The following is a 27,946-nucleotide window of genomic DNA, read 5'->3' as shown; positions in this document are numbered from 1 at the left end:
TAAATAAAAACTCTTAGTCGACTTAATAACATTAAAATTATAAACTATTTTTCATTACTATACATATATATATATATAAGTTTTAAAATTGTATATTTATTCTATAATAAAATACATATAATAGTTAAATGTGTTATTATATTATTTAATGAAAAAGTAAACTGTTTATGGTTAAGCAACTATTATATAATAACATTGTAAGTAATACTGCTATTTAAACACAATTTTAATTTTTTAAAATTAATTTATTGTTACAATTACAAACTTGCATTGTATTAATATATATTTTTATAACAATGCTAAATATTAAATGTTTAAATAGAAGTTTAAACAACAATTAATTTATATTGTAGTGGGTTTTTGTTAAATTGTGATATATTAATGAGCATTTTAATAGTCAAATTAAGTAATAAAATATAAATTATAAATTGGAATAATTGAAATTTTTATTAGTAAGTTTGTTGAATATTTAAATTTTACTTAAAAATAAGCTTAAATTACATTTTCAATAATGAGATTCAATATATTAAAAGACAATATATTTATAGTAATTTTTAAAATTTAAAAAAGTTGTGTTAAATGCTGTGCCAAATGTGAAATATCTTTTAATAATATCACTGAAAACTTCTCTCTAAAAGTTTTTGTTTCTCTAAGAACTTGTCATAACTGTTGAATTAAATAAAAATTACAATTAATAAAAAACTGAATAATGATCAGTATATCCATAAAATAGATAAATTTCATTTTTCTAGCTTTAATTCCAATTTAATTTAATTTAGATTCAAATGATAATACAGTATACTATAAGTTAGTATAGATATATCATTTTAATATAAAAATTAAATAATTAATTAATAGATTACTTTTGACGAATTTGTTAGACTTTCTTATTAACTATTAATAGATATTTGAACTGTCATTTTATTTATGTAAAAAATGGTAATTTTAAATCCTGTTTTATGGATCTACTGATTATCGTAAAACATTTTGGACAGACATGTAGTCGTCCTCTTGCATAGCCTTCTGCTTATGTATTGTCCGTTTGCAGCGTTTCCTCGACTCTAATGAACTGCTGACTGGTTTTGACAGATGAGTCGTCTCAAGACTTATTGAAGAAATTGTTGAAAAGTTAAGACAATTGATATAAAATTAATGGCAATTATATGTTAATTAATACCTATTAATTGATTTATTGGATTTATCTAAAGCGCTGTCAGATATGGAAGCGATGGTATGTTTTTGAGATCTTAATGATAAATACTGATTATCAGTATTAGTATTGAATGTATTGATATCACAGACTGACAATCTATCGCAAAGACTTTGTGATGAGTTATTCTTTCGAGACTTTAGTCCTGAAATGACTGTATTGTCGTCTTCATTGGTCGATAAAAATGATTCCGTGGATGAAGAATGAGATGATGTTTGAAACCATTGTCTACCACTAGATCTGGTCGACAGACAGTTATCACTGACGGCATAACTTCCAACTGAAAGACTACTTTGCAGTCGTTGTTTTGATTTCGATTTAAGACGTTTTTTGTGCAATTTTTTCACTTTAGTTGTCAAATATGTTGTCCTTTTAATTGATTTTTTATTTTTGTTTTTGTTTTCTTCGTATTCAGACGAAGATGTACTGTTGGGTGATATGATGACCGCCGGCCACGAAGGGTTGCGTCTAATTTTTGGTGTTCTCAATGTATCAGTCTTTCTCATACTATCCATATTAAACTCTTCTAATGAATGGGTCGGTGATAGGATCAACTTCTTCTGTCGTTTTGTGTCTCGGTTATCATTAAATCCTGAAAATAACGAGACGGGTCTCGACTGCATCTCTATTGATATATATTTTTTATTTTCTTTTGATTCCTTAGTTATAAAATAATAAAAGAGTTCATTAAAAATATTAATACAATTATTACAATATATTGTATATTCATTAAAATAATTTTAAAACTTAACAAACTTTTGCTATGAATTCAATTCCGCAGTCAATTCCCTCATCATCTAGTATTTGGTTATATATGTCGAGTCGTTCATCAGATTCTGCGGGAGATATCTTGATTTGTGGACAAATGACATCCGGTTTATTACTTGTCGGTGACTTTGTTTTGTTTTTAGATTCCTTTACAGGAAATGTAAAGACAGGTATCGACAGAAAGTTGCCATAACTCGGCTGAAAGTCTGAATTATGCTTAAAGTCGAGTTGTGGTACATCTGGTATTACTATTGTAGTCAACTCTGCATTGACACCTCCTATCTCTTCTGGGAAAGGACTCGAAGAATTACATCTATAGAAACATTTGTTATCAAATTTTGTTAATTAATTAAACAATATTTTTTCATTAAATACCTGGAAATGCCTGGACTCGAAAAAGAGGAATAACCCGAAGTGCTTAAATTAGACTCCGATATAGTCCTATCACTGGCGGCATTGATTACCATTGGATTCAAATAATTGATTGTTTTTTTGCATGGATTGGGTGTAGTATTAGTATCTCCGGCGACTTCTGTATTAATTTGAATTCTGGGAATCATTTCCAACGAAAACTTTCTGCCTTTAGTCGACTCAATTGTTTTCTTAATCATTGGCGAACAACAAGACTGTGAGCTCGGACTGGGAGATCGTTTACCATCAGTCATGGCTTTGGGTGACGGTTCAGATAACCGACGCACAGTCTGTACCGGAACCATGAGTTCACACATACCATTGCTATCATATGAAGACCTATTAATTAGTGAAGGATGAGGACTACAATTGACATCACTATCATAGTAGTGCTCTATTGATGCGTTGGTTACAGTGATGGCCGGCGGGAAAAATCGGTTTGGAGTACTGGCACCACTACTGGTTGATGAAGTAGTCGATCCTAACTTATCCTATATTTAATAAATTAATTAATTAATGTTTTATATAAATTAAAATATTTTAATACATGTCTCATCATATATCCTGATGATGACGGCTGAGGACTTTCTCTATCATACAAATGATGTGACAATTGAGACGACTGTTGAATACTTTGTATATCATTGAGAAGTATTTCCGTTTCGCTCTCCTGTTTCATAACCGGAGAGTTATGTAAAAAACTGAGACTATCTGAAGATGAATCATCCGGTAGTGTATTATTTCTTGATGTAACTCTTTATAAATAACATATAAATAAAAACAATAATTTTTAGATTTATAGATATTAAAGACATATACAGTATATAAACACATTTATTTATTGTCTACTTTTCACTCATACCTGGAGTACTGATCTTCTTGTGATGCTTCAGATATGGCACTGAATTGTCGCATCAAATTAACAGGTGATCTTCTGCCGGGCGATGAGGTCGGACTTTTGGCTGAACTAATGAAACTCGACTCACCGTCGGAAAGGGAGACATCGGACTGACTCTGGTCTATGTTTTGTTGCATTAATCGATGTAATCTAAGATGTCTATTGTTTTGAATGAACTCATCGAGACTTAACCGACGATTTTTTGCAGAATTTGATGTACTGACGAGTGATTGGAGTATACGAGTGGTATTGAGTTCATGTTTTTCTTCAGACACGTCATCTTTTGCCGACGACGCGTGTCTTATGAAACTCGGTATTGGATTATAAATACCACTTTCGGCGTCACTTAACTGATCACAAGCACCGGCTTCGGGATCGGAAAAGTGATTCATATTAGAGTGACGTCTCTTATATTTCTTAAAACGTGTCATTAATGTTGATCTCGACCGATGAATTGGACTTAAATTAATTGGACTTACGTTGACATTAACTCCAACATTGGATTGAAGACTATATCGAGGAATACTAACTAATTGTTTACAATAATAAAAGCATTCGTTAATATTTATTAATATTTTCTATTATATACTAAAATTTGTATCTGTATTATAAAATATGGCTAAAATATATATATTATTATAAATTAATGAAATAATGTTTATTCAATCATATTTGAAACAATTTATAAATTATATAATAATACAAAAGACTTGAAGACTTACAGTTGGATTTGCTTTTTTCAATCTCTTCAGCAAAAAATGCTTCAATTCTTTCGGCAAACTTTTTCTTAATGCAGTAAACAATGGAAAGCAATGCCAGGACTGTCCCGACACACATCAGACCCAACCAGAAGGGCTCTTCCATCATCTTTTTGCTCAATGGTTTGTATTGTATTTTAAATGCAAATCTATCGCAATAAGTGCCTAAAACAGACAAAAATATTAATTCCCATTTAATTATATATACTATACTATATATTATACAGATTATAATATAAAAATGTATAATATAGTAAATTATGTAAATATTAGATTAATTTAACAAATACTTTATTTAATAAATTTTGAAATACATAAAGAAAATATGAATTTTTAAACATTTTTCAGAAAGTCTAATAAAATAGATTAAATGAAACACTGGTATCATATCATTCAAATTTTTTAAAAAGACGAGACTAGACTAACATTATAAAAATCTCATGAATTATTTATTTCAAACATAAGTATATTGTATTAACTCGTTAAACATTAAAAGTCAAAAATATATATTTTAAGTTGTGTTATGTGTTATTTGTTTTTATTAATAATTTCATATCTTAAATAATTTAAACATTAAGTTTGATGTCTCACAGGTAAACATTAAAGTATTTGGTATCTATAGGACTAAACCTTTATTATATAATATTTACAATGAGATTAAATCGAAATACATTTCAAATTATCTAATTCACAATTTCTTCAAATATTATATAATAGATTTACAGATTATTTTATTTATTAATATTCCAAAATACACATAAAATAAAATAATATTATTTTTTATAATTATAAGCTGTAAAAATAAAAATTCAATATAGATATAATTAAATGTTTTACAATTTAAACAAAAAATAATATATAATTGAAGTCTAAACTACAAAATAATTAAATTATTTAATTTGCTGTAACGTAAAAATTAATTAAAAATAGTTAATAAAATAGTTTTTAATTAAATTAAAAAAATAACATCGTTATAATATAATTTATTGTAGCATATCTTGTAAATAATTATTTATTTATGTAATACAATATAAGATTCTTAGTTTTATAATATGAATACAATATATTTTCTTTGTTAGAAAACATAAATAATAAAATACATTTGTTATTAATAATAATATGTTTGTTCATTTGGCAATTGTTAGAGTAAATTAATTTATTGGACCATTGAATCCATAACTAACAATGAATTAGATGTTTAGTTATATAACAGATATGAGTAAAATAATTTTTGTTGAAAATTTTTTAGAAATTTTCAAAATACAGTTCTAATTATTAATTTAAAGATTATAATTTTACATATAATCTAGTTTTAACTAAATAAAATATTAACCTATTTATTATTGAATTTAATTTTTAAAAAGTAGTTTAATAATTTTATTAAAAATAATATTTAATAAATTTATAACTGAAATTTCATAACAGTGACCAATTGGAAATACCATTTTATAAAAATAATAATATATAAATCTCTTGAGAGAAATTTTATACGAAACTTTCTCATATTTTCTCATCACATATCAAAATGAAAGCCTGTCTAACGTTTTATGTGAGTTACAAATCAAATGAAAATTTATTTCAAATACAAACAGTTGTATTTATCACACAATTCTAGTCTTATTTATATTATTCATAACATATTTTTATGTAAGATATTTTATATATTAATGTTATTTTATGGTTAACCATTTATATGATAATGACTTATATTATATAATATTATACATAAAAAAAGTTGTATTAACTTTCAAGAATTATATTCAAAAATATATACAGAATATTAAATAATTTACAAAAAATAATTGGATTCTTAACATCAAAATCTTTATAAATTACATTCTTCTCTAATCAACTAAATTCAGTGTTTTTTCTTGAGTCTCTCTCTCTCTCTCTCTCTCTCTCTCTTTCTTTCTTTCTTTCTCTCTCTCCTAATGATTACACATTTTCTTTCATAGTAATAAATACACATAAGTTATTACACAAAATAGAAATGTTAAATAAATAATTATAGAAATACTAAATTATTAATTTTATAGATAATTAGAATTTCAAGTAATGAATAAATTTTAATTAAACTAATTATATCAAACAATAATTATTAAAATTATGATAAAAGTTGTATTAAATGATTTAACAACAAACATATTATTACATTTATATCTCTAATTAAGAAATACATTTTCGGCTAATAATATGTAAATTTGTTAATAAACTACAATAAATAAAATGTGTGTAAAGTATAAATACTTTATATTTGAAAATACTTTATATTTAGAAAGATTTCTCTAAAACTTAGCAATGATTTAATTAACGAATAGATTTAAATACAATATTTTTGCCAAAAATAGCAAATATTAACTTTCTATAAGTTTATTACATTTCAAATAACTGCCGACTATTTTATGGGTCAATCAATTGTCTCAAATCCCTATATAATGTATAGCATTTACCATACCTTTTATGCCTTGATATGCCTGTGCTTACGACTACAACAATTAAAATAAATTGTATTAAAAATTATTTATAATTAAAAAATTTCTAATTAAATAAAATGATTCTTTTTAAATTATAATAAGTTTTAATTGATTTGTGAGCTTAAAAAAAGTAAATGCTGTAAAACTTTTGGCAAATGTTTTACATATATTTTGTACACTTATAAAATCATTGATAAAAAACCAATCAAATTAAGCATAAAGTTTGCTTATTAATGTTAATTTGTTTTTTTTTATGTATTACACAAATGAATGTTAGCTAATAATCATGAAATATAGCTAAAAAAATAAAAAATAGTTTAATCAAATATTACGATAAAATAAGATAAATTAAAGGAATGGGATCTCATAATACATACATACCTTCATACCATGGATAGCATTTGCATTGTGTTTGTCCATTAATTAGAGAACAGGATCCTCGGTCTCCACACGGATTACTTTTACTACAAACACTGATTGTATTCTCACAATGACTTCCTATATAACCTATTATATAATAACACACAAAAACATTAGCAATATTAACAATTTTCTTGTATATTATATATAATTAATGTAATAACAGTTAATAAACAATATAATATATTGAATATACAATTTAGTATTTATAATCATTTACAGTATTTACTATTAATTATATAATTAATATTAATTAAAATCTATAAATACTATAAATATTTTATTTTATTCAAATAAATGTACCATAAAATTGATATAAAATTTATTTTAAACTCACTATTATTACAATCTAATTAAATAGTAATCATCTAACTTATGATAGTTATGTCCTGACAACTACAAAACTACAAAATAAATACATTATAATCAAAATAAGTAAATTATACTACAATATAATTATCATATAAAGGATAAAAAATACTTTAATTTTATTATTATTAAATTAGTTTTTCTATTTGTAATCTAATTTTTAAGTATATCTATAGCTAATTTGTATATCTAATTCGTTTATTATTAGAATTTATGTGATTTTGTAAATAATTAAATATTACAAAATAACACAATATATATTATATTTTCATCGTATATTTCAATATATATTTTGGTATATACTTACTATATATAAAAATTATATAAAATTTATCAATCAATACAGTATTTCAATGCATTAAAAAATATAAAAATATAATAATTATTATATATACTGTATTTATTATATTATACTGCAAATATTAATATATGAATTCTAATATAAAAACTTATTTATTGTAATACAAATATCTAACGATATTTATTTGGCTTATTTTGTATGTAATGCAAATAATTTAAAAATTGTTTGGCATTTATTTTCTACAGATATGTGGTTTAAATTTTTGGGCTTTAATATAATTGTCACATAAATTTTACTATTGTTCAGTCATACAATATGTTTAATAAACATGAAAATATAAGTCATTTACTATAAAATTTTGATATAAAAATGGTGTGTTTACGTGTGTAGATATATTATATCATTGTAAATGTATGTGTGGGTTTAAGTCACATTATATTTTATATTAAATGATATTATTAAAAAAAACTATTTTGTTATTTGATATAACATTTGAAATAGTTTAGTTTATTGGATAAAATATTTTATATATCAAATATTTAAAAATTTTGAGCAATTATTTTTTATATTATCTTTTATAGTATTATAGCACTGTATATAAATTTACAATATGGCATACCAATCATTGTTAACATTGCATTTTAGACAAATATTTAGTAGTGACATAAAATGTTAATCATATACAACAAAAATTTTTAAAAATGTTTTGTATTTTTCTAAAAATATGTTATAATGTTTTGACTGTTTTGATGGTCTGAATTAAACGGTATAAATGAAATGACATACCAGAGTCACAATGACATACATAACCATCTGAAGAGTCTTTATTAAGTTCACAGATTCCGTGATTACCACATGGCTTGCGATCGCATGGAGTCAAGTGACAGAATATTCCGGTCCATAAGTCACTGCATTTACAATAGCTTTCATTGCGTTCATTGACAATACAGTAACCGTTATTAATACATGGCTTATATTCACAAGTATTTAGTGGTAGCTTTTGAGTCAAATGTATTGATTGATTAAAAAATAATAGATCTGGAAAATAATTATTTAATAAAAAAATATTAAATTAAACTAAATAGTAAAATGCTAATAATATTAAATATTTGTTTTGTTTTTTAAAAGTTTAAAGTTTACAATAGGTAAATAGTTAACATCGTTTAATTTTATTATTTAAACAATAAAACTATTAAACATATAATAAAATCATATTATGTGAAATCGTAACCAAATAGCAAATTATTTTTAGTCAAATATTTTGTTGTTTAAAATTTAAACATTTAATTTAAAAGACTTCTAAACTCCTTATTTTATTGTTTGTCTCAACAGCAGAAAAAATATTATTAAGATATACTGTAATAAACATATATCAATAAAGATGTGTGTGTGTGTGTGTGTGTGTGTGTGTGTGTGTGTGTGTGTGTGTGTGTGTGTGTGTGTGTGTGTGTGTGTGTGTGTGTGTGTGTGTGTGTAATAAATGTTATAAAAGGAGAAAATATTATGATATCATAGCATTTCTATGTTTCCTATTCTTTAATTTTGTGGCTTTTTTCGCTGTTATATATATTATACTAAAATTTTATTAAATTCAACAAAAATAGTACTATTTTTAATAAACGTAATAATAAACTGTATTATATGCAGTAATAAAGGCTAAATTCTCATAAGATTTAGACATAAAATATATAATTTCAAAGTTAAATTATTATAATAAAATATTAAATAGTTTATAAGTTGAATAAATGAAATTGATATATACTGTAAACTACTGTATCTATAGCTACTGTATGTTAACATTTGGAAAGTGTGTTAAATGAAAGTAAAAAGGAGTGAAACAAATAGTGAGAAATTTATAAAATAATAGAGAAATTTTTATAATGTTTCTAAAAGAAATTTCTATCTATGGGATCCCCATGGTTAATTTTGTTATCTAAATATTTGTTATCTTGTAATACATTGTTTTTACAAGCAATTAAATATTATTAGTAGTATTTTAATTATTAATTAAAGTAAAAAATTAATTTATTTAATTATATTAAAATGTATAATATATAATAAAATTAATAAAATTTTACAAAACTAATTATTATAAAATAATTATAATTATAATAATTTTTTATATAGGTATCCCATTTTGTATAATGATGTATTACATAATATAATATATAGAATGTTATCTAACGTTATATATTACATATGTATTATGTCTCATTAATATAGTATGATATTACTGTACAATAGCTATAAATATGGGGATCCCATAGTATAACTTTAAAGTTAAATACAAATTTATTCCTGAGAAATTTTATAGAAACTTTCTTATGGAAATTTATTAGAAACTTTCTATTTGCCCATCTCTAGAAACAAACCTTTTTTGATTTTATAGTAAAACATGAAAGAGTTTCGCTGTATTTTGTTTGCGGGTCTAATATGTAAAACATTAAACTTTGATTTAATGACTTTGGTTTCAGTCGAGCGCAACGTTGAGAATGTCTTAAACGGTTCACTCGATTCACTACAAACCGACCAAATCGTTGGGTTGGCTGGTGTTAGACGTATGTCACCAAACGGATCGATTACATGAAGTATGAGCTGATCTGTGGTTAACTCGCAGTGGACGCCGTCATTGATCTTCATATATGTAAGTCGAGGCAGACGTAGCTCTATTTGATGGCTGATCTCAGTTTTAAGATACATGTAATAGTCATTTGGACACTCGTGAGGATAGTTAAAATTTGTCACTTTTCCCAACTGATTCAATGGCAACCAAATCAATGACAAAACCTTTGTTTTTCTGTCCACAAAACTATAACTAAATCTAAATCCTCTCTTTGATTGCAATGAATTGAGTGAAGAAGAAGTTGTATAATGTATTTTAAGACTATTATCGTATGATATAAATTGTTGGCCTATTATTGAATAAATATTTTTTTAAAAAGTCTTGAAAAATCAACACAAACTTAATACCTATGAGAATATTCCTGGCATTGAGTGAACCACACAATTGTATAGTCTTTGTTTGTCCCAAATTTATACTCAAATTAATGTCATATTTGCAAAATTCTTCGCCCAAATCAGTCAAATCAAAGTCAACTACAGTTAGTAAAACCTATAGAAATAGAAACATTAAAAAATATATTTAAAAATTTTAAAAAATATTTTGTTTAATACTTTTAATAACATTCTGAATAATATTTTATGATTTCCAGAAAATGAACACTAATTTGACGATTAAAATAGTTTTTATGTAAAGTTAAAGTTACAACTTATGAATTGTGATTCACTAAATTTCACTAAATTTCATTTAATGCTAATTATTGAATAAATATCTAATTAATGTTTAACTTTCAATGAATAAAAATATTATATGAATAATGCATTAATGTATAGTATTTATTATATTCACAAATTTCTCAGTAATTGTTTTTTGAATATAAATATTTTATTGCGTGAAATATTGCCTAATAAAAAAATCAGTAAACAGCAAAAATAATCAAACTACAGTACATTTGTACATTAATATTATCATATGATTTATAATATTGTCAAACATTATTAAATTATAGTAAAAGTATTAAAATAAAATTAAAAATTTTATTAAAAATTTTGTGTTTTAATGAAACTTACTTTTTTGTTGCTTTTAGCAATAATATTTACGGTACAATTGAGTTGAGGTATATTTAATATTGGATAACCAGGACTATCAATATAGTAATCGGTTTGTTGTTTAACATCCTTTTCATGGATAACAGTCTCATTGATATCACACCAATTGAGAGCAAATGCTTTCCAATGAAGTTTGAATCCGTGTCCGCGATTGGAAAAGTCTGACTTAAAAGTTATGGAAATGCTATTTGACATCGAAATGAATGTCTCATTGAATAACTCATTGCGATCTGTGATTTGGCCACAAATTTGTCTCCACTTTTGATTGGAGTCACCTATTGTTAAATAATCGTAAAGACAATCCTTTTGCCACTCGATGTCAATGGTGTCAAACCATACTATTATAGCAGCATTTGTTAAGTTTAGCAATACATTTGTCGTATAAAACATATCATTGAAATAATAATTGGGATAATTTGATGAATATAGTGTACCCTCCAGTGAATTATATTCAGTCGTGTTTTCGGTTATTTTTAATTCTGAAAGTTTAACAAATACTAACAGTTAATTAGTTAATTATTAAAATATTTAAATTTAAATACCAAAAGTAAACTATTTAAATAAATTGTCTACTCTATAATTAATAATATTGTCTAATAATATGAAACTTTATATTGCTAAAATAATCTTAATAATTTTATTACATTAAAAAGAATAATAATATTTATATAATATACTGAACTGAAGCTTACTATAGTTGAAATAATTTATAAATTATTATTATAGTTTTTATTGTCTGTTAAATAATATTTTATTCATTAATCATTATATTAATAGTAAAAATATCAATTCTCCTTATATGTAAAATTACTATACTTTAATATTAAATAATCATTCACATTAATCTATATTAATGGTGATATCTTTATTATATACACAAAAACATTTTTATTAAACATAATAAACATAAAAAAAATAAATATTTAACTATTGAAAATTTAAATAAAATTATGGAAAAAATAGTGCTAACAAGTATAGTACATATCTATAATGAATAGTGCAAATTGTTAATATTACTTTTAATATTATTTTTAATATTACTTTTAATAATATTTTTAAAATATATTTTTCTATAATTTGCATTCAAATGTCATACCAAATGCATGTTTGACGCACACATAACCGGCCGCACTGTTACAACCAATGCTCTTATAATGCAATTTATTGGTGCCGTACTTGTCTATGACAACAGCAACACAAGTATTGGACTCATTGTCCACTTCGTTAATGTTGTGACCAACCCATGAGTCTACTTCTTCACGAATAATATTGTCATTATTTAACCAAAAGGTACGGTTGGCTCGCAATAAATCTGCACCTCTTTCTGTATATGAATTGTCTTTTCAATTAAAAATATCGTATTAATAATATATCATTTTACTTATCAATTGAATAAATTTTAAATTAATTATTATATTCAAATAAATTCGATGTAATATATGGAGGTTCTACAAAAATTGAGTGGGGGTTAAAACATATTAAGAGGGGCGCAAAATGGGTGTAAAATTGTTTATTTATTTATTTTGATTGTAAATATAAATATAGATATAAATTATTAGTTGCATTTACCCAGTCTTGTGAAGCAAATCTAAATAATAATAGTAATAAATTAACTTTTAATAAATCCATTTAACACTACACCAAAAATATATAGTACTTCGTATGAATTTACTCTTAAACACTAAACGCTATTGAAATGAGAATATTAATTGAAATATTTTTTTAATTTTCAAAAACAATGTCCTTTTCATTAGTCTAATTAAAATGTAAATAAATGGATTAAATTAATATCAAATTAATATTACATTCACAACATTTTAATATATTATGTATAAACAAATACTGTAACAAAAAAATAGTGTTAAGTGTTAAATAATATAATTTATCATAAAAATAAAATTAGCCTATATCAAAATTCTAATTTATTAAACCAATTTATCATACATTTGTTATCTAGTATTTTATGTGTCTAACTATAGCACAAATTATATATAAAAAATAATAGATTACTTAATAAAAATATTTGGTACAATTCAATTTTGTAAACAGTATTAACAATTATGTTAGTAACACAATATATATATATATAGTATATTCTGTATAATAAAATATATTAAATTAAAGTTTATTATTAAATTTTAAACAAAAACTCATTTTTAGAAAACTACAGTATGTTTTGTAACACTAAATTTTATTATAAAATGTTAATACAATAACACTTTTATGTTTATATAGAGAGCATTCATCAATTAAGTAAAACAATTTTTAAAATTGAATTATCTTTGAACTAACTATATAACTATAAAAATAAGTATTTATTAAAATTTATTAAAACTCTTAACGTACATAATATTTAAAATAATATATTGTTATTTATATATTAAAATTAATGTAAATTTGTTAAACTTAGACCAAAAATTTTAGTAAATGTAATTTAATTAAATTAATTAATTATTTTTATAAATAACTATAACTTAAATAAAAATTCAAAAGATTGTAAAATTGTAGTAAATCTATGACTTACTTATTAAAAGATTTATAAGAGATTTATCATCAGTAATACTATTGATGTTTATAAGCTGTGACTTAATGTCGTGACAAATACGATGAGCGGTTGGCCACGAAACAGATGGATATGAAGTTATGAGATAACATTTGCCATTTGAATGTCGAAACAGTTGATTATCACATAAAGTTGTCTCTAATTCATGTCTTTTATCAATGAGTCTGAGCTCAGCCCGAAATCCTCGCTGAGTATGTGAGCCGTCGGTAAACATATGAATCGTCAGATTACTATCACTTAACACACGAAGTAATTTGATTTTTTCAGTCCAATCCCCGCAATACTTATGTACAGTCATAGAGTCTTCAATTGTTATGTAGTCATATAAACAACTATTTATTAAACAATTAAAAGTTTATTTATTTAAATATTTATTATCATATAAGATATGTAAATATAATCATAAAATTTTTAATATAATAAAAATAAAATAATTTAATGTGTTTTTATAATAGAATTATATTAGTTGTAAACTAACTACATTTAATTGATTAATTATACTATTATACACTAGTATAAATTATATTGTATTATATCATACAAATGTATTTGTATTTTAAAATATAGTATGTTTAAAAAAAATTATATAACATTAAATGTTCAATTAATTTAAAAATTTAGTGCTATTTTAGTGTAAATAATATTTACTAAATATCACTCGTTTAAGCAAAACATTATACATTGTACTACAGTATATATTATAGTACTGTAAATATAAATATAACACCGGTATAATATCAAATATATTATACTGTATTAATGTAAATATTTGTCAATAATATTTTTATTTTATACCGTTTATGGATTTACTGAATAATGTTTTTCCATATAAATTTTATAGATTAGTAAATGAAAATAATTTATTATAACTTTTAACATTTAGACTTTTGAAAAACATTTGCTAATATATTAAACAACATTGAAATGTAAAAATAGGCAAAATATATATTAATAATAAATGCATACCTTTTTCCTCCGTCTTCTATTAGGAAATCAGTAAACAGTACTTCAATGGCACTGTTAGTCATTGCTGACACTCTAACAGTACAATTGAGATTATTTGGATACAGAAAGGGATAGTTAGGTGAGCTTATGACTTCCCACGGGTAGTACGATGTCAACACTATGTCCTTATTGCATAACGGCTCACGTATTGATTCAGTTAAACTTAATTTATCTAATTTATCATCATCTATGGTACAAATAGCATAGTATATGTAAATAAAGAAAAATGTAATTGAATTATAAATTATTCAAAAATTCATTTATATATAAAGTAATACAAATAACTTTCAAATGAAAATTATTTAATCTATTTTAATATAATTTATATAAATATCTCATAAACTAAACATAATTATATTTGTTTTTTGCTTTACAGTAATCAAATAATCAATTAATTTACAAAATTCTGTAAAATTTTAGTCAGAAATTGTACTAAAAAAGTAAACACAAAACTAAAACAATATAATTTTCTACACAATAACTACACTAAACAACATAACTATAATTTATTGATTATCATAATACCGTATGTCTTAACTATTATTATTTATATGTTTTTCAAAACAATTTAATCATTAGATTAATATTAATGATTTGTTTGCTAAAAATGATTTGACCATTTATTTTATATGATTGATATGTACAGTATATTATTGAATAAACAAATAATGTACTCTACTATACATATAATTATTGTAATTTCTTAAATATTATATTTTAATTAAATAAATTGCAATTAAGTTTATTGTTCAAAAAATAATTTAAAATAATTTACTTTTGTAAGTTAAATTATGTACAAAAATTAATTTTAAATAATTAATAGCAATATATATATAGTGATAGTTATGTCTTATAATACCTTTTAGTTTAGGTATTTGACAGATGAAAGGATTGCGAACATCACATGATATGTCATTCCAATAGAAAGAGTGTGTGTTTTGCATCCCTTTATTTGTTCGCATAAAGAATTGATTCCGTATTTCAATACAATTTTGTTGAGAAAATCCGTCATCACTGGGTTGTGCACCGTATGTCTCCCGACCTGTACTGTCCACTGGCCAACCGGGAAACCAATCTATCAATTTTGTAATAAATAGTCTCAAATTTAACATTTATTAATCATCTATTTAAACGTTTTTTTTAAAGCAAATTATAGATAAATATTTTATCTGATAATTCAATATATTATTCATAATAAATAGATAACAATAATTATATTAATTAATTAATTTAGTTAAAAATGTTTAGCAAATTTATTTCATGAACCTTGAATTAATACGTGAACAACAGTTTAATGACAACACRCCCTTTATTGATAGCTTTATATTTTACTTAAATTATTATAAAAATATATAGTTATTCATCACTTTTTTATATGAATTAAACGACACTTGAATTTTATATTTATTTATAAAAACATTAAAAATATCTGATAAAATGTAGTTTTATTATTTATTTCTAAATAGTATAGTATTGTCCATCATTATTGTTAACAAAATAATGCGTTATAAACATAAATTATAAATTAAATAATTTTCTGATAAATTTAATTTCTCAAAATATAATTTTTCTAAATTATTGTTTAATTTCTCATTAAAATATTGATTATGATTATTAATAATTATAATAAATATTATTAAAGTATATATTAATTATCAAATAAATAATAAAAATAAAAGTGTTATTACCATATTAGTTAGTTTTAATACAAAATAAAGAGTAAAATTTAATTAACAAAAATTATATTTAATTATTTAATTTATTATTAAATTATACAGTAATTATGCTAAACAATAATAAAAGACATACAGTAGTTTATTAATATCTTTAATTTATATATTTTATATACATGATAATTTTACAGCTAATTTTTAAATCTTATTTTAGTTGAGTTTTACACAGTATGTATTGGATCAGTAATTTATAATTTACAATAGCTATAGATATGGTGATCCCATAGTATACTAATAAACTAAAATTTTATAGTTTATTATTGAGAAATTTCTATTTGCACATTTCTAATGATAATATAATAAAATAGTTAATAATATTAATTATATTTGTATCACACATTATGTAACTGAGAGTTGTCCTCTCGACCCATAGATTGTATAAAATATTTTGTAGAAATAGTCACAAAATATCTTACAAATTAAAACTATTTTAATTAAATATTAATTACATAATTGTTTAGCATATTATTTTTACTAATCATTAATATCTATAATATAATAAATATGTTTTTGTATATATTAATTTTATTAAACATGTAGTTTTAATTATAAAAAATTTGTTATTTTAAAAAACTGCATTTTAATCTTTAGATATTAAACAAATAACTAATTTAAATAAATTTATGATAATTATACTTTTTTATGAAAAATTTAAATGAAATTATCTAAATTATTGAGCTTTTGTTTATTACTACTTAATACGTAACTAATTAATTCTTCTATTTTGTGATATTTTATATTTATATGAAATTTATAATTAAAAAAAATCTGAAATAAACATTTTCTGATATTTTAAAGAATCATTTATAAAATTATTTATATTAAAAAATCATTTTAATTTTAATATATAAATTTATATATACTACTGTATATAGAGTACAAAATGTTTATATGTTTGCATAATGTTTTAAAATAAGTATCACCAATTTCAAAAAATTTTATTAAATATATACAATATGAAACATATCTCATAAATAACATTAGTATTCATTTTATGTATTTACATAAAAACTTATAAATTTCAAATGTTTTGTAAATATATAATAAATTTCCAAATAATGTAAATTAACAAAATAAAATTTAATTAAATTAAAATATCTTTATACGTTTATTGCATAATTAAAATAAATATATAACTGCATAATTAGAATATAACATTTATTTTAATAAATTTTTAATTATTTTTAAAAATATATTATATTTCTAGCATTTTAATTCTTTTTACAAACATATGATAACAAAAATAAGTTAACGATATTTAATTAATATGTAAATATTGTGCCAATTTGTGTGTTTTTTATTATGTTTTAATAAACTTTTTAAAACAACATCTACTAATTAATCTATTATTTTATTAATAATATAAAAATATTGAATAACTATTTTATTACATAAAAATTTATAAATTTTTATAGTTAATTTAAATTTTACATTTAAAGAATATCTTAGACTTTTTTAGATAATTTAAATTAAAAAATATATTTAGAAAATTTGTCAATTTGTCAAAATTTGTAACAACAACCAAAAAATGTAAATTACATAAAGTTTATACATAATTAATTAATTTGTGAAAATAAAATATATATGATAAATAATAATTTAAATATATTGAAATAATTTAATAGTAATAATCTAAAGATATCTTTTATTTATATATAATATTTTATTCTTACGAAATCATAATTATAATTTTAAAACATAAGAAAAAATTATTAAACGTTGATATTGTTAATTAAATGGTATATTTTACCTATCATATAGTAAAAGTATCCTAAAATTGTTAAATAATTTTTAAAATTAACAGCTTTGTTTTAATAAAAACATAATGTTAAAGTTATTATTAAAATATGTAAGATTTTTGTATATAATTATTATATAAATAGATTTTTTAAATAACTTACTTGTATATTGAAAATCATTTCCGTCAACCCATTGATAGTTATTTTCAAACAACGTATCGGTGCCTCCGATCCAAAATGCATAATCACTTTCAATGTTTAAGTTTGATGTGCTGTAATGTAAAAGCAATAATAATAATAATTTTTATATATAATATTTAAAAAAACACATAAGAAAAGTATTTAGATTTAAATGCTCCAAAAAATTCATAAATTTACTAATACTATATAAAAATTATTTTTCAAATGCATTGAATAATATATAATAAAAATTACATTTCAAAATAATTTATGGATTTTATACATATTTTGTAGTCTATAAAAACTCACGCAATGATCACAACTTTGAATTAAAACTCAATTCAAGCATTTATTTGCATTAAGACATATGATTAGTCAAAAACTTTGTTTCAAACTGTTATAAAGCATATGACTATTAAAAATTCAAAAATGTTAAAAATATTAGAAAATTAAATAATAATCTTCTGGAATATTAAAATATATTTTTTATTTTAATCTATTTTATTAAATATTAATCAATAATTTTTAACATTTAAAAACATTTTATATTAAAATTAATGAACTATTATTAAAACATTAAAAATTGTTTTTTAATTAAAAAATTTTATAATTATTAATTATATTAACAAAGACTATTGTTCGCTAATTATGTTATATAATAATTAAACATTTTAAGCAATGTAAATAAAAACATAAAATCTATTAATTTAATTAAAATTAATTTTATTTTATATGCCTTGTATTTATATATTAAAATATTGTAACATAAGATTAAATAAGTTGTGAGCTTTTGTCTGATATATTTTATGGATATATCTCATGAGTATTGTCTGCTTTCTTATATATCAAAAGAGTTTACCTATTTTTGCTGTTAATTAGATTTCAAGCCAATGGTGTGCATAAAATCAATTATATTTAAAACACTAGTTTATTATAAAATGTGAATAAATGCATGTAATAAATATTATGACAAAAAATTTTATTTGATAAATAATTTTAACTATTATTATAATAAATTGCAAAAAATGATAATTTAGTAAATATGATGACAATGTATGACATCCACCCATTGCCAGGTCTTCATATAAGTGATGGTATCCATAGAGATCACTCTCCAACACAAAGATAAACATAAATTTTATTAAACTTAACGTTAATCTAATATTAAATACAAGGCCTGCAATTCATGTCTAAATAAATTAAAGTCTAATCGCTAGATATTATGTTAGCAATTGATGCATTTGATATATAAAAATGTGTTTTTAAAACATAATTAATAAAATATTAAATAATTACCTGTTATTGTTAAAGTTTTGATGGATTTGCTGATCAATAAGATAGTCATCTAAAAGTTTTTGTAATTGATTTGATGTAATCGATACAAGACTGCCATTCAGATCAAGTTGTTTGCATACTTCCTGTGCTTCAAACCATGTCTTCTTATTGTAAAATACTTTATAGCAATAGTCACTTGTGTTTAGCCATCYCATTGATGTTTGGCACCAGATTTTAGGGCTTTCCAATTGTCTTTCATATGTTAGACAAAAGCCCAGTGAAGTGTTGTTAAGCAATGACCAGTCAGTGATGTGTTGATTATAATTATAGGCATAAATCTTGACAATAACTGATGTGTTGGCAGATGTAATAATTGGAGGAATAGTTAAGAGATCAGTTTGACTCCAATTTCCACACAAATTATAGATCACTTGTTTGTCAACCAATAGTTCAATGAAGTGTTGTTTACAAGATTTTGCTCCTATTTTTGGCAAATACTCTGATGTTATTAGTTTTGTCACATTCATTGTAATCACACCGTTATTGTTATTATTATCACTTTGTGTCACAATTTGCACAAAACACATATCACTTGTTTTTGAATAACTCGATAAATAATAATTTGTTGAACAATACTGTTGTCGGCTATTGTTTGCTATAAGAGTTACATTTTGACACATCCTTACAAACTCTATCTTTAATATATAGCCATATATATTGACAACACTAAAAATAAAAGCAATTATTATGCTGTTAATAATATGTTTAATAATTTTATAAATTTTGTTGAATATATATACAGATATACAGTATATTTATATTTATTGAAATTAAAGTAATTTTTTRTGTATAATATATACAGTATATTTCACATAAAAATTACTTTAGTTTCAATAAATATAAATATACTGTACATGCTGTATATATAAATTATATATATATATACCTGTATATACTATTTATTATACTATTACAGTGTATATATAAATTTGGATAAAAAATAAAAACAAGGTTTTAAGACATTTGCATATTTCTCACACTATAATAGGTTAAATAATATACACTGAAATGCTTAAAAATTATATTAAATTTTTTTATAAAATAAAATACATATAATAATACTATTATTTATACACCTTACTTTGCATTAATTTTAACATAATTTATATTTATATTCATTTTGGCTATAATGATATTTTTTTGTTAATGAAGAAACTTCACAGAAAGTTTCAAAAATATAATTTTTACACTAAATGATGAAATTGACTTATATTTTATTTACACTTATAAACAAACTTTTATAAAGTGTTTTACAATTTGCATAATTTGTTGTTAATCGTTATCAATCACTATGTTTACGATCTTTCATAAAACATGTCACATAGTATTGAAATTTTTTACATTTTAATATTAAACAAAAACAATATTACTATAATTTTGATTTTATAAATAAGTATTTTAATTTAAATGTTTAATTGCATCATATATTGAAATATTGATACATTTATTGAAAATATATTATTAACATTTTATTTTTATGCCAATCAATGAGTGACTGAGAGATTACTTTTACTCTATAATAGTTTATAAAAATATAATCGAAAAAGAGTTTATTTTTATTAAAGTTTTCAAATTGTAAAATAAAAACTAAATCCCAGAAAATATGTTATAACAAAAATTGAAAAATGATTTAGTTTTTACAATTTATAAATATTATTTCTAACGTTAAAAACTTATATTTAACACTAGAATTTTATTTGACTACAAATTTCAAATATACCAAAATATATTGTATTATATATTCATATCAACTGTATATTAATATCATGAAGTTATATGCATTAATAATGTAGAGTATTTATAATCACATCAAGCAAAAGTGTGACCAACATTACATATTTGTAGTAATATTACTATTAGTATTAGTAATAGTATTATTAGTAGAGAATATTATTATATGGAAATGTAATGAAATGATAATATGAATAATATTCGTTAATACAGTAATAATTAATAATAAGGAAATCAAATGAAATGCAAAATATGTTAAATAACTCAAACGATAGAGTAAAATATTATACCATATAAATTATCTAAGCTATAATCAATTGTTTATATTTTATTATTGTATATAATAAGTATTGTTTAGTATAATGTTTTCCGAAATCAATAATTTGATAAATTATATATTAAATTAGAGTTGAAATATAGTGACACATCATTTTATGTCAGTCAATAAAAACGATAGTAATAATAAAAAATAATAATAATGCTAAATACAGATATATTATTGTTATAATATAGATAATAAAAAATATTATAATATAAAAAATGTCAATATAGTAAAAATTCTGTTTGATTCTCATGAAAAATAATTATTACATTAATATTAATGTGTTATTTATTATATTTTACTATTAAATGTGAAAAATAAATATAAAAGTTATAATGTAAAAACTATTAAATATTTTCATTATTTAAATCAATGACATTTATTGGTCTAATTGTTAGAATAATTACTATTAAAATTAATGTATTATATTTATATGAATTGCACTAATAAGCAAATATACAGTAGTAATATTTAAACAAACAATATTTTTAAGATATGTATATTTATCACATTATGTATATATGAATGTTTTATTTAAAATATCTTCAACTCAATTTATTATCGTTAATATTTTTTAAAATTAATATTTTAAAAATTATAATATTATAGTATATCATAAAATAACATTAAAAATATATAATAAACTATAGTTGTATCGTAAATATTGAAAGTATTATGATTGTGAATATATAACGTTAAACGAATTGACCAAAAATATTGAAATATCATTGAATGTATTAATGCAAATACCGTTAAAAAGTCAAACACGAGTGTCACTCACAGATATTCAAAAATATAAGATTTATTTTTTTATTCAAATATACAGTACTATACAATACATAATCTGAGACACAAATGAAAMATTGATTTCAAAGCGCCTCAATTGACTGAATTTGATTTTGGAAATATCTTTAATTATATTAAAGATTAAATATTGATAAAATTGCTTTATAGATATAAAATATTTGTTAACAAAATATATTATTTGGTCTGTTTAAAATAAAAAATTATAATTGTAAAAATTAATATATTTTTTCAATTTCTATGAACAAAATTGCGTAAAATTAATGACAAAATTTTATGTATAATAATAAACATGTGTCAAAGATATTTACAATTTTGTATAACTAGTTTATAATAAATGCTTATGTTATGAATAGTAAAAACACATATATTTATACAAACAACTAAACGATTGTTTAATACAATATAATAAATGATAGAAAGATAAATAATAATACAAGAAATCTAATAGATTTTTATATACCTTTTTTCTATGTATTATCTCTTTATCTATATATTTACTGCATTTTTTAGTTTTTTTCTTTTTAATATAATGTGTATAACAAAAACACTATGAAAAATATTTATTACTATAAACATGAATAATCAATATATCATTGAGTTTATAGATAACAACAAACAGAGTTAAATGAATAATGAAAACTCAAGTTATAAATCCCAGATTACAAACTATCTCTCAGTTTGTCTGTCTATCTGTCTGTCCCTCTATTTCCTCTATTTTCTTGTATTGGATGTATTAAACATAAACAAACAAAAAGAAACACTCAATATTAATTTAATAGATAAATCATTGAATTAAGCTTATGATAATAAAATCTGTTTTTTTTGTTCACATAATATACATGAATAGAAATTTTTTATTTGCTAATTTAGTAATGTGTAAATTGTGTTACTATGTAAGTATTATATTTACATTTAGTTTGTTAACAATATAATAGCAATAAAAAACTATACCTGAAACGATTATCAATGAGAAACTCAATATTTAATGAATTGTTTATTGAAAATATTTGCTTTTGATAATCAATTAAAGTGACATCACTTGTTAACTGTGGACACAGTTTCAACATATGACTGCCATTGGATGACAACACAGGACTGAATGACAAATAGTTGTTGCAATGGTCTAAATAATCATCACTTTCTTGAGGTATAATCAAATCGACAATTGTTACTAAAATACGATTATTCACTGGAGCTATGATATTGTAATTACAAAATATACTGTTATTTGTAACAAAGTTGACAACGATATCGCTTTCATGGTATGTCTCGTTACATATATTGTTGACTAACACTTGTGCGGTATATATCCGATCAATCATTAACATCACAACACAAACTTCAAACAAAATAGCACTCATTTTGTATAAATTAAATATTTTTATTATTATATCACAAATTGTTTTTATTATAATAACTATAAACATTGCATAATTAAATTATATAATGATAATAATAAATTCATTTCATAAAAATATAAAATATATTTTTTTAACAAAAATAAATTTTTATAAAGATGAATATTATGTTATATTATTTAAAGATAAGTTAATATATATTTTTAAAATTGTAAATTTAACAATTATTATTAGAATAATATTATTGTAAAAATAATGGCTCAATAAAATTTAAGTTTATAATAAAGAAAGTTATTATAAATTTTTTGAATTAACATTTTTTAAAAGTAACTGTGTTTTAAAATACTTTAAAAAAAAGTTTGCATAAAACTATTGATAACAAATAACATAATATTTTAAGATACATTTAACTTTTATATGCACCTTATAAATGTTTGCACATTTACATAATAATAATAATAATAATAAACATTTTATTTTGAAAACTATCACTTTAAAAGACACTTCACCTCAAATGCACAGCAATTGTTGGAAAAATTAAGGCATGATTTAAGTCAAGTGAAACAATGTGTTATACATTGTTATATATAAACTCTCATAGAAATCATAGTATTGATGATATGGTTTGCAAGAAAAGTGCAGTTTTTATACATTTATACAATACATTTGGATTTTTGATACAAACTAAACAATATTACGGAGCAAAACACTGTTTTACTTGATATGACTCAAACATATAGTATATCCAAACTCTCATAAACTCACTGTTTCTGACTCTCGCTCTGAAAGCACGAGTCGTTTATTTTAGAGATAATGTTATTTTGAAATATAAGGTAAACTGTTAAGAGAAGTGAAGTGAAGTGAAGTGTATGCGCCTAACGGTAACATACATTCCTACCATTCATTCCCACAGTTTTGTACACTAAATATTGATCAATAGTTTACTTTTATACATATTTTACAAATTAATGTATTTTATCAAATATTGTACTATTATAGCACACAATACCTATTGTAAACATGTTTGTATGATATCAAATTATTATTTTTTATAAACTTTTATTATCTATTTTAACTATATTATAATTATATAATTGATTTTCTAAATTGACAATTAAAATTATTAATTAAAATTATTAGATAAAAATATTAAATAAAATTATTAGATAAAAATATTAAATAATTATAGATAAATTTTGTATACAAATAGTAGTCAATATTACATAATATACACCTACTGTATTTAATTGTTAAATTCTTAAAAAAAAATTAATTTTAAATTCAGAATTTAATATTAAACAAATAATTTTTCTAAATTTAAATTTAAATTGAATTCATTATAATGCATGAATATATAATAATTGATAAATTCAATATTAACACATTTCTAATCATATTAAAATTTATCTACTTTACTAAAAATATATTATTAATTAAATTGATTCAAAAGTATATAAAATAATAAATACATATTCACTTCGACGAAAACGCTATATAAACTATATATTAAACTTTTACTAAATTGATTCAAAAATATAGCTAACTTGAATAATTCAGATATTTTAATATTACAAATTGTAATTTACAATACTACTTATAAATTATAAGTTATAATTGAAAGGCGACTATTAAAAATACTATATAATGTTAAAGTATCTGTAAACTTATTTATTAACTTATTAAGTATATTTTTGAATAAATTTAGTTAAAGTTTAATACATAACAATAGATTAAATAGTGTTTTTATCGTAGTGTTTCAGTAAAATATTAACTATTTGTTGATTATCTTTCTAAACTTTGATACATTTTTACTTTACTATTTTCTAATGAGAGCTTTATTTCTATCAGTTTTTAAACATTTTAAATTTTAATATAATTTACTGAAAATTTTTAAGCTATCATACATTATCTACTCATGTATTCACTGTTAATAATACTTTTTATTATATTATTTTTAATTGTATAGTAATAAAAAATTATAATTTGCTTAAATTGAAGAAATGGCAAACAAAGAGTCGACTGGTATGTGTTATCCAATGTCTGTTACGGCATCTTATGATGACTTGATTCGTGGCATAAATGCCGTCATCGATACAAAAGATACAGAGAATGGTATGTCTTGAGAGACCATAAATTTACATTAAAATTATCTTTTTTTTTATTAGTCATTCGAGAATTACTCGAAAAGTGGAATTCATGTCAATTCGAAAATCTTCGGCTTAAAGAAAAATTGTCTGAATTTCAGAAGAATAATAAGGCTTTGGAGTCAAAGATAGACTCTTTGCGTAAATCGTTAGCAAACAAAATAATTGCAGATAATTCTGAAAAAAATAAAAATGTTAAACTTTTAGACACAATTACTGAAGAAATATCAGGTCAAACATCTGAAATGTCATCTGAAACGACATCGACTTCTTCATCAAACAAGTCATCGCCAGTCAAACGAAATCGTAGTTTTAGTGATCCGACACCGAAACCGAATAATGACACCAAAAGTGAAGAAAAAGATAAACAAAAACGAATGACAACTTTCGCGTCACTAAAATCAGTAAAAGTCAAAGTATTTAACATAATTCAGTCGACACCAAAACTGCGCTCTTCTGGCAATTTATTATCGGAACCGATATCTCAAAACCAACGAATTGGTGTTTTGCTTCAACAGGTTTATGAAGACCGCAAACATAAGTTTGTAACAAAAACAGCAATATTTTACAAGAAATGTGGTGTTTGTAATAAAAAGATAGACCTGTTATCCAAATGTTATGCGTGCGATATGTGTTTCGGTTTATGTCATGGAGAATGCAAAGACAAACTACCGGTGCCGTGCATACCATTCAAGAAACACAAAAATTCAGTCGGAGATCGGTTTGGTCTTATGATTGAAGATTTTGCTCCAGAATGTCCACAATTTAGACCCAGAGTGCCGGCAATTATAGTACATATCTGTAGAGAAGTAGAGAAGCGCGGATTGACTGTCGAAGGTATCTATCGAAGAAATGCTTCCAATGAAGACAATGTATTAGAATTGAAAAAAAGATTAGTAAAACCTAAAGAAGGAGCCGTTTCATTAGATCAATACAATATACATGTATTGACTAATGTATTGAAAAGATTTTTAATGGAAATGTCTGAACCATTGATAACACATGTATTGTGGAGAGATTTTTCACGAGTGTGTGGTATGATTCAACTTTTTTTTCAGTATTAACTAATAAATTGATTTGTAATTATCTAATTGTAAATTATATCTATTTGTTAATTGAATAGATCCGGACAATTCAAATGAATTTTGTGATTTGATTATATCGATTATGGATGAAATGCCGGTCTCTAACTGTGATAGTCTTGCTTTTCTTATGATTCATTTGAAAAAAATAATAAAACATTCGGATGTAAATAATATGACTGAAAAGGATATAATAAAATTGTTTAGTCCATCAATAGTCGGATATTCATCGGATAACCCAAATGTTAGAGAGGAGTTCGAGAGTCAGAAACGAATAATGACGGCATTACTTAATGTTGATGACTATATTTACCACCAGTTCCTCATCGAAGTTGAAAAATGTATTGTATTAAATAATTTTGATAGTATTGAATAGTATAAATTAATTATATTATTAAACAATTGTATAGCTTATAAATTGGAAATGGAGTCACCGACCAGCATCCGACGTCAAACAGGCCGAAGACGTACAAATATAAGTATAACTACCGGTCCATTGCCTAAAAATGCCAACTCATTATATCCAATGTTTTAATTTTATTTATTTTTTATTTGTTTTAATCTTTTGCCAATGTTTTTGCAATTAATAATATCTTTTATAGTTAATTTTTAATAATGCTTTTATGTAAATGAAAAAAATGTTTTCACAATGATCTTTAAATACATAAT

General features: G+C 22.2%; 2 protein-coding genes across 2 annotated transcripts; one reads left to right on the top strand and one right to left on the bottom strand.

The window, feature by feature from the left end:
* Nucleotides 1-589: 589 nt before the first annotated feature.
* LOC128966343 (uncharacterized) lies at nucleotides 590-20,453 on the bottom strand. Its single transcript, XM_054313191.1, has 19 exons — nucleotides 19,795-20,453; nucleotides 18,481-18,590; nucleotides 15,706-15,921; nucleotides 14,808-15,033; nucleotides 13,803-14,173; nucleotides 12,375-12,617; nucleotides 11,240-11,757; nucleotides 10,580-10,721; nucleotides 9,982-10,521; nucleotides 8,396-8,647; nucleotides 6,901-7,026; nucleotides 4,010-4,210; nucleotides 3,252-3,816; nucleotides 2,937-3,144; nucleotides 2,354-2,880; nucleotides 1,967-2,291; nucleotides 1,178-1,869; nucleotides 998-1,105; nucleotides 590-666 (listed from the first exon to the last, which is right to left on the bottom strand). The coding sequence occupies exons 1-19, from the start codon at nucleotides 20,451-20,453 to the stop codon at nucleotides 615-617; spliced, it is 6,081 nt and encodes a 2,026-aa protein (XP_054169166.1). The 3' UTR covers nucleotides 590-614.
* Nucleotides 20,454-25,846: 5,393 nt separating this feature from the next.
* On the top strand, nucleotides 25,847-27,846 carry LOC128951986 (rac GTPase-activating protein 1-like). Its single transcript, XM_054297304.1, has 4 exons — nucleotides 25,847-26,163; nucleotides 26,217-27,230; nucleotides 27,319-27,618; nucleotides 27,688-27,846. The coding sequence occupies exons 1-4, from the start codon at nucleotides 26,052-26,054 to the stop codon at nucleotides 27,810-27,812; spliced, it is 1,551 nt and encodes a 516-aa protein (XP_054153279.1). The 5' UTR covers nucleotides 25,847-26,051; the 3' UTR covers nucleotides 27,813-27,846.
* The last annotated feature ends 100 nt before the right edge of the window (nucleotides 27,847-27,946 follow it).

The sequence above is a fragment of the Oppia nitens genome, unplaced genomic scaffold, assembly GCF_028296485.1.
Source record: "Oppia nitens isolate AA-2021 unplaced genomic scaffold, nextdenovo-longstitch-racon4-pilon3 scaffold1_pilon_pilon_pilon, whole genome shotgun sequence".
NCBI lineage: Eukaryota > Metazoa > Arthropoda > Arachnida > Sarcoptiformes > Oppiidae > Oppia > Oppia nitens.
Note: the sequence above shows the minus strand (reverse complement) of the source record. Positions and strands in the feature narration are given on the sequence as shown.

What these genes read in the sequence shown, in the direction of transcription:
- LOC128951986 (XM_054297304.1), top strand. Translation starts at nt 26,052, where the DNA reads ATGGCAAACAAAGAGTCGACTGGTATGTGTTATCCAATGTCTGTTACG. An exon ending in TACAAAAGATACAGAGAATG is followed by an intron (nt 26,164 to 26,216) that starts GTATGTCTTGAG and finishes TTTTTTTATTAG; the next exon opens with TCATTCGAGAATTACTCGAA. An exon ending in AGATTTTTCACGAGTGTGTG is followed by an intron (nt 27,231 to 27,318) that starts GTATGATTCAAC and finishes TTAATTGAATAG; the next exon opens with ATCCGGACAATTCAAATGAA.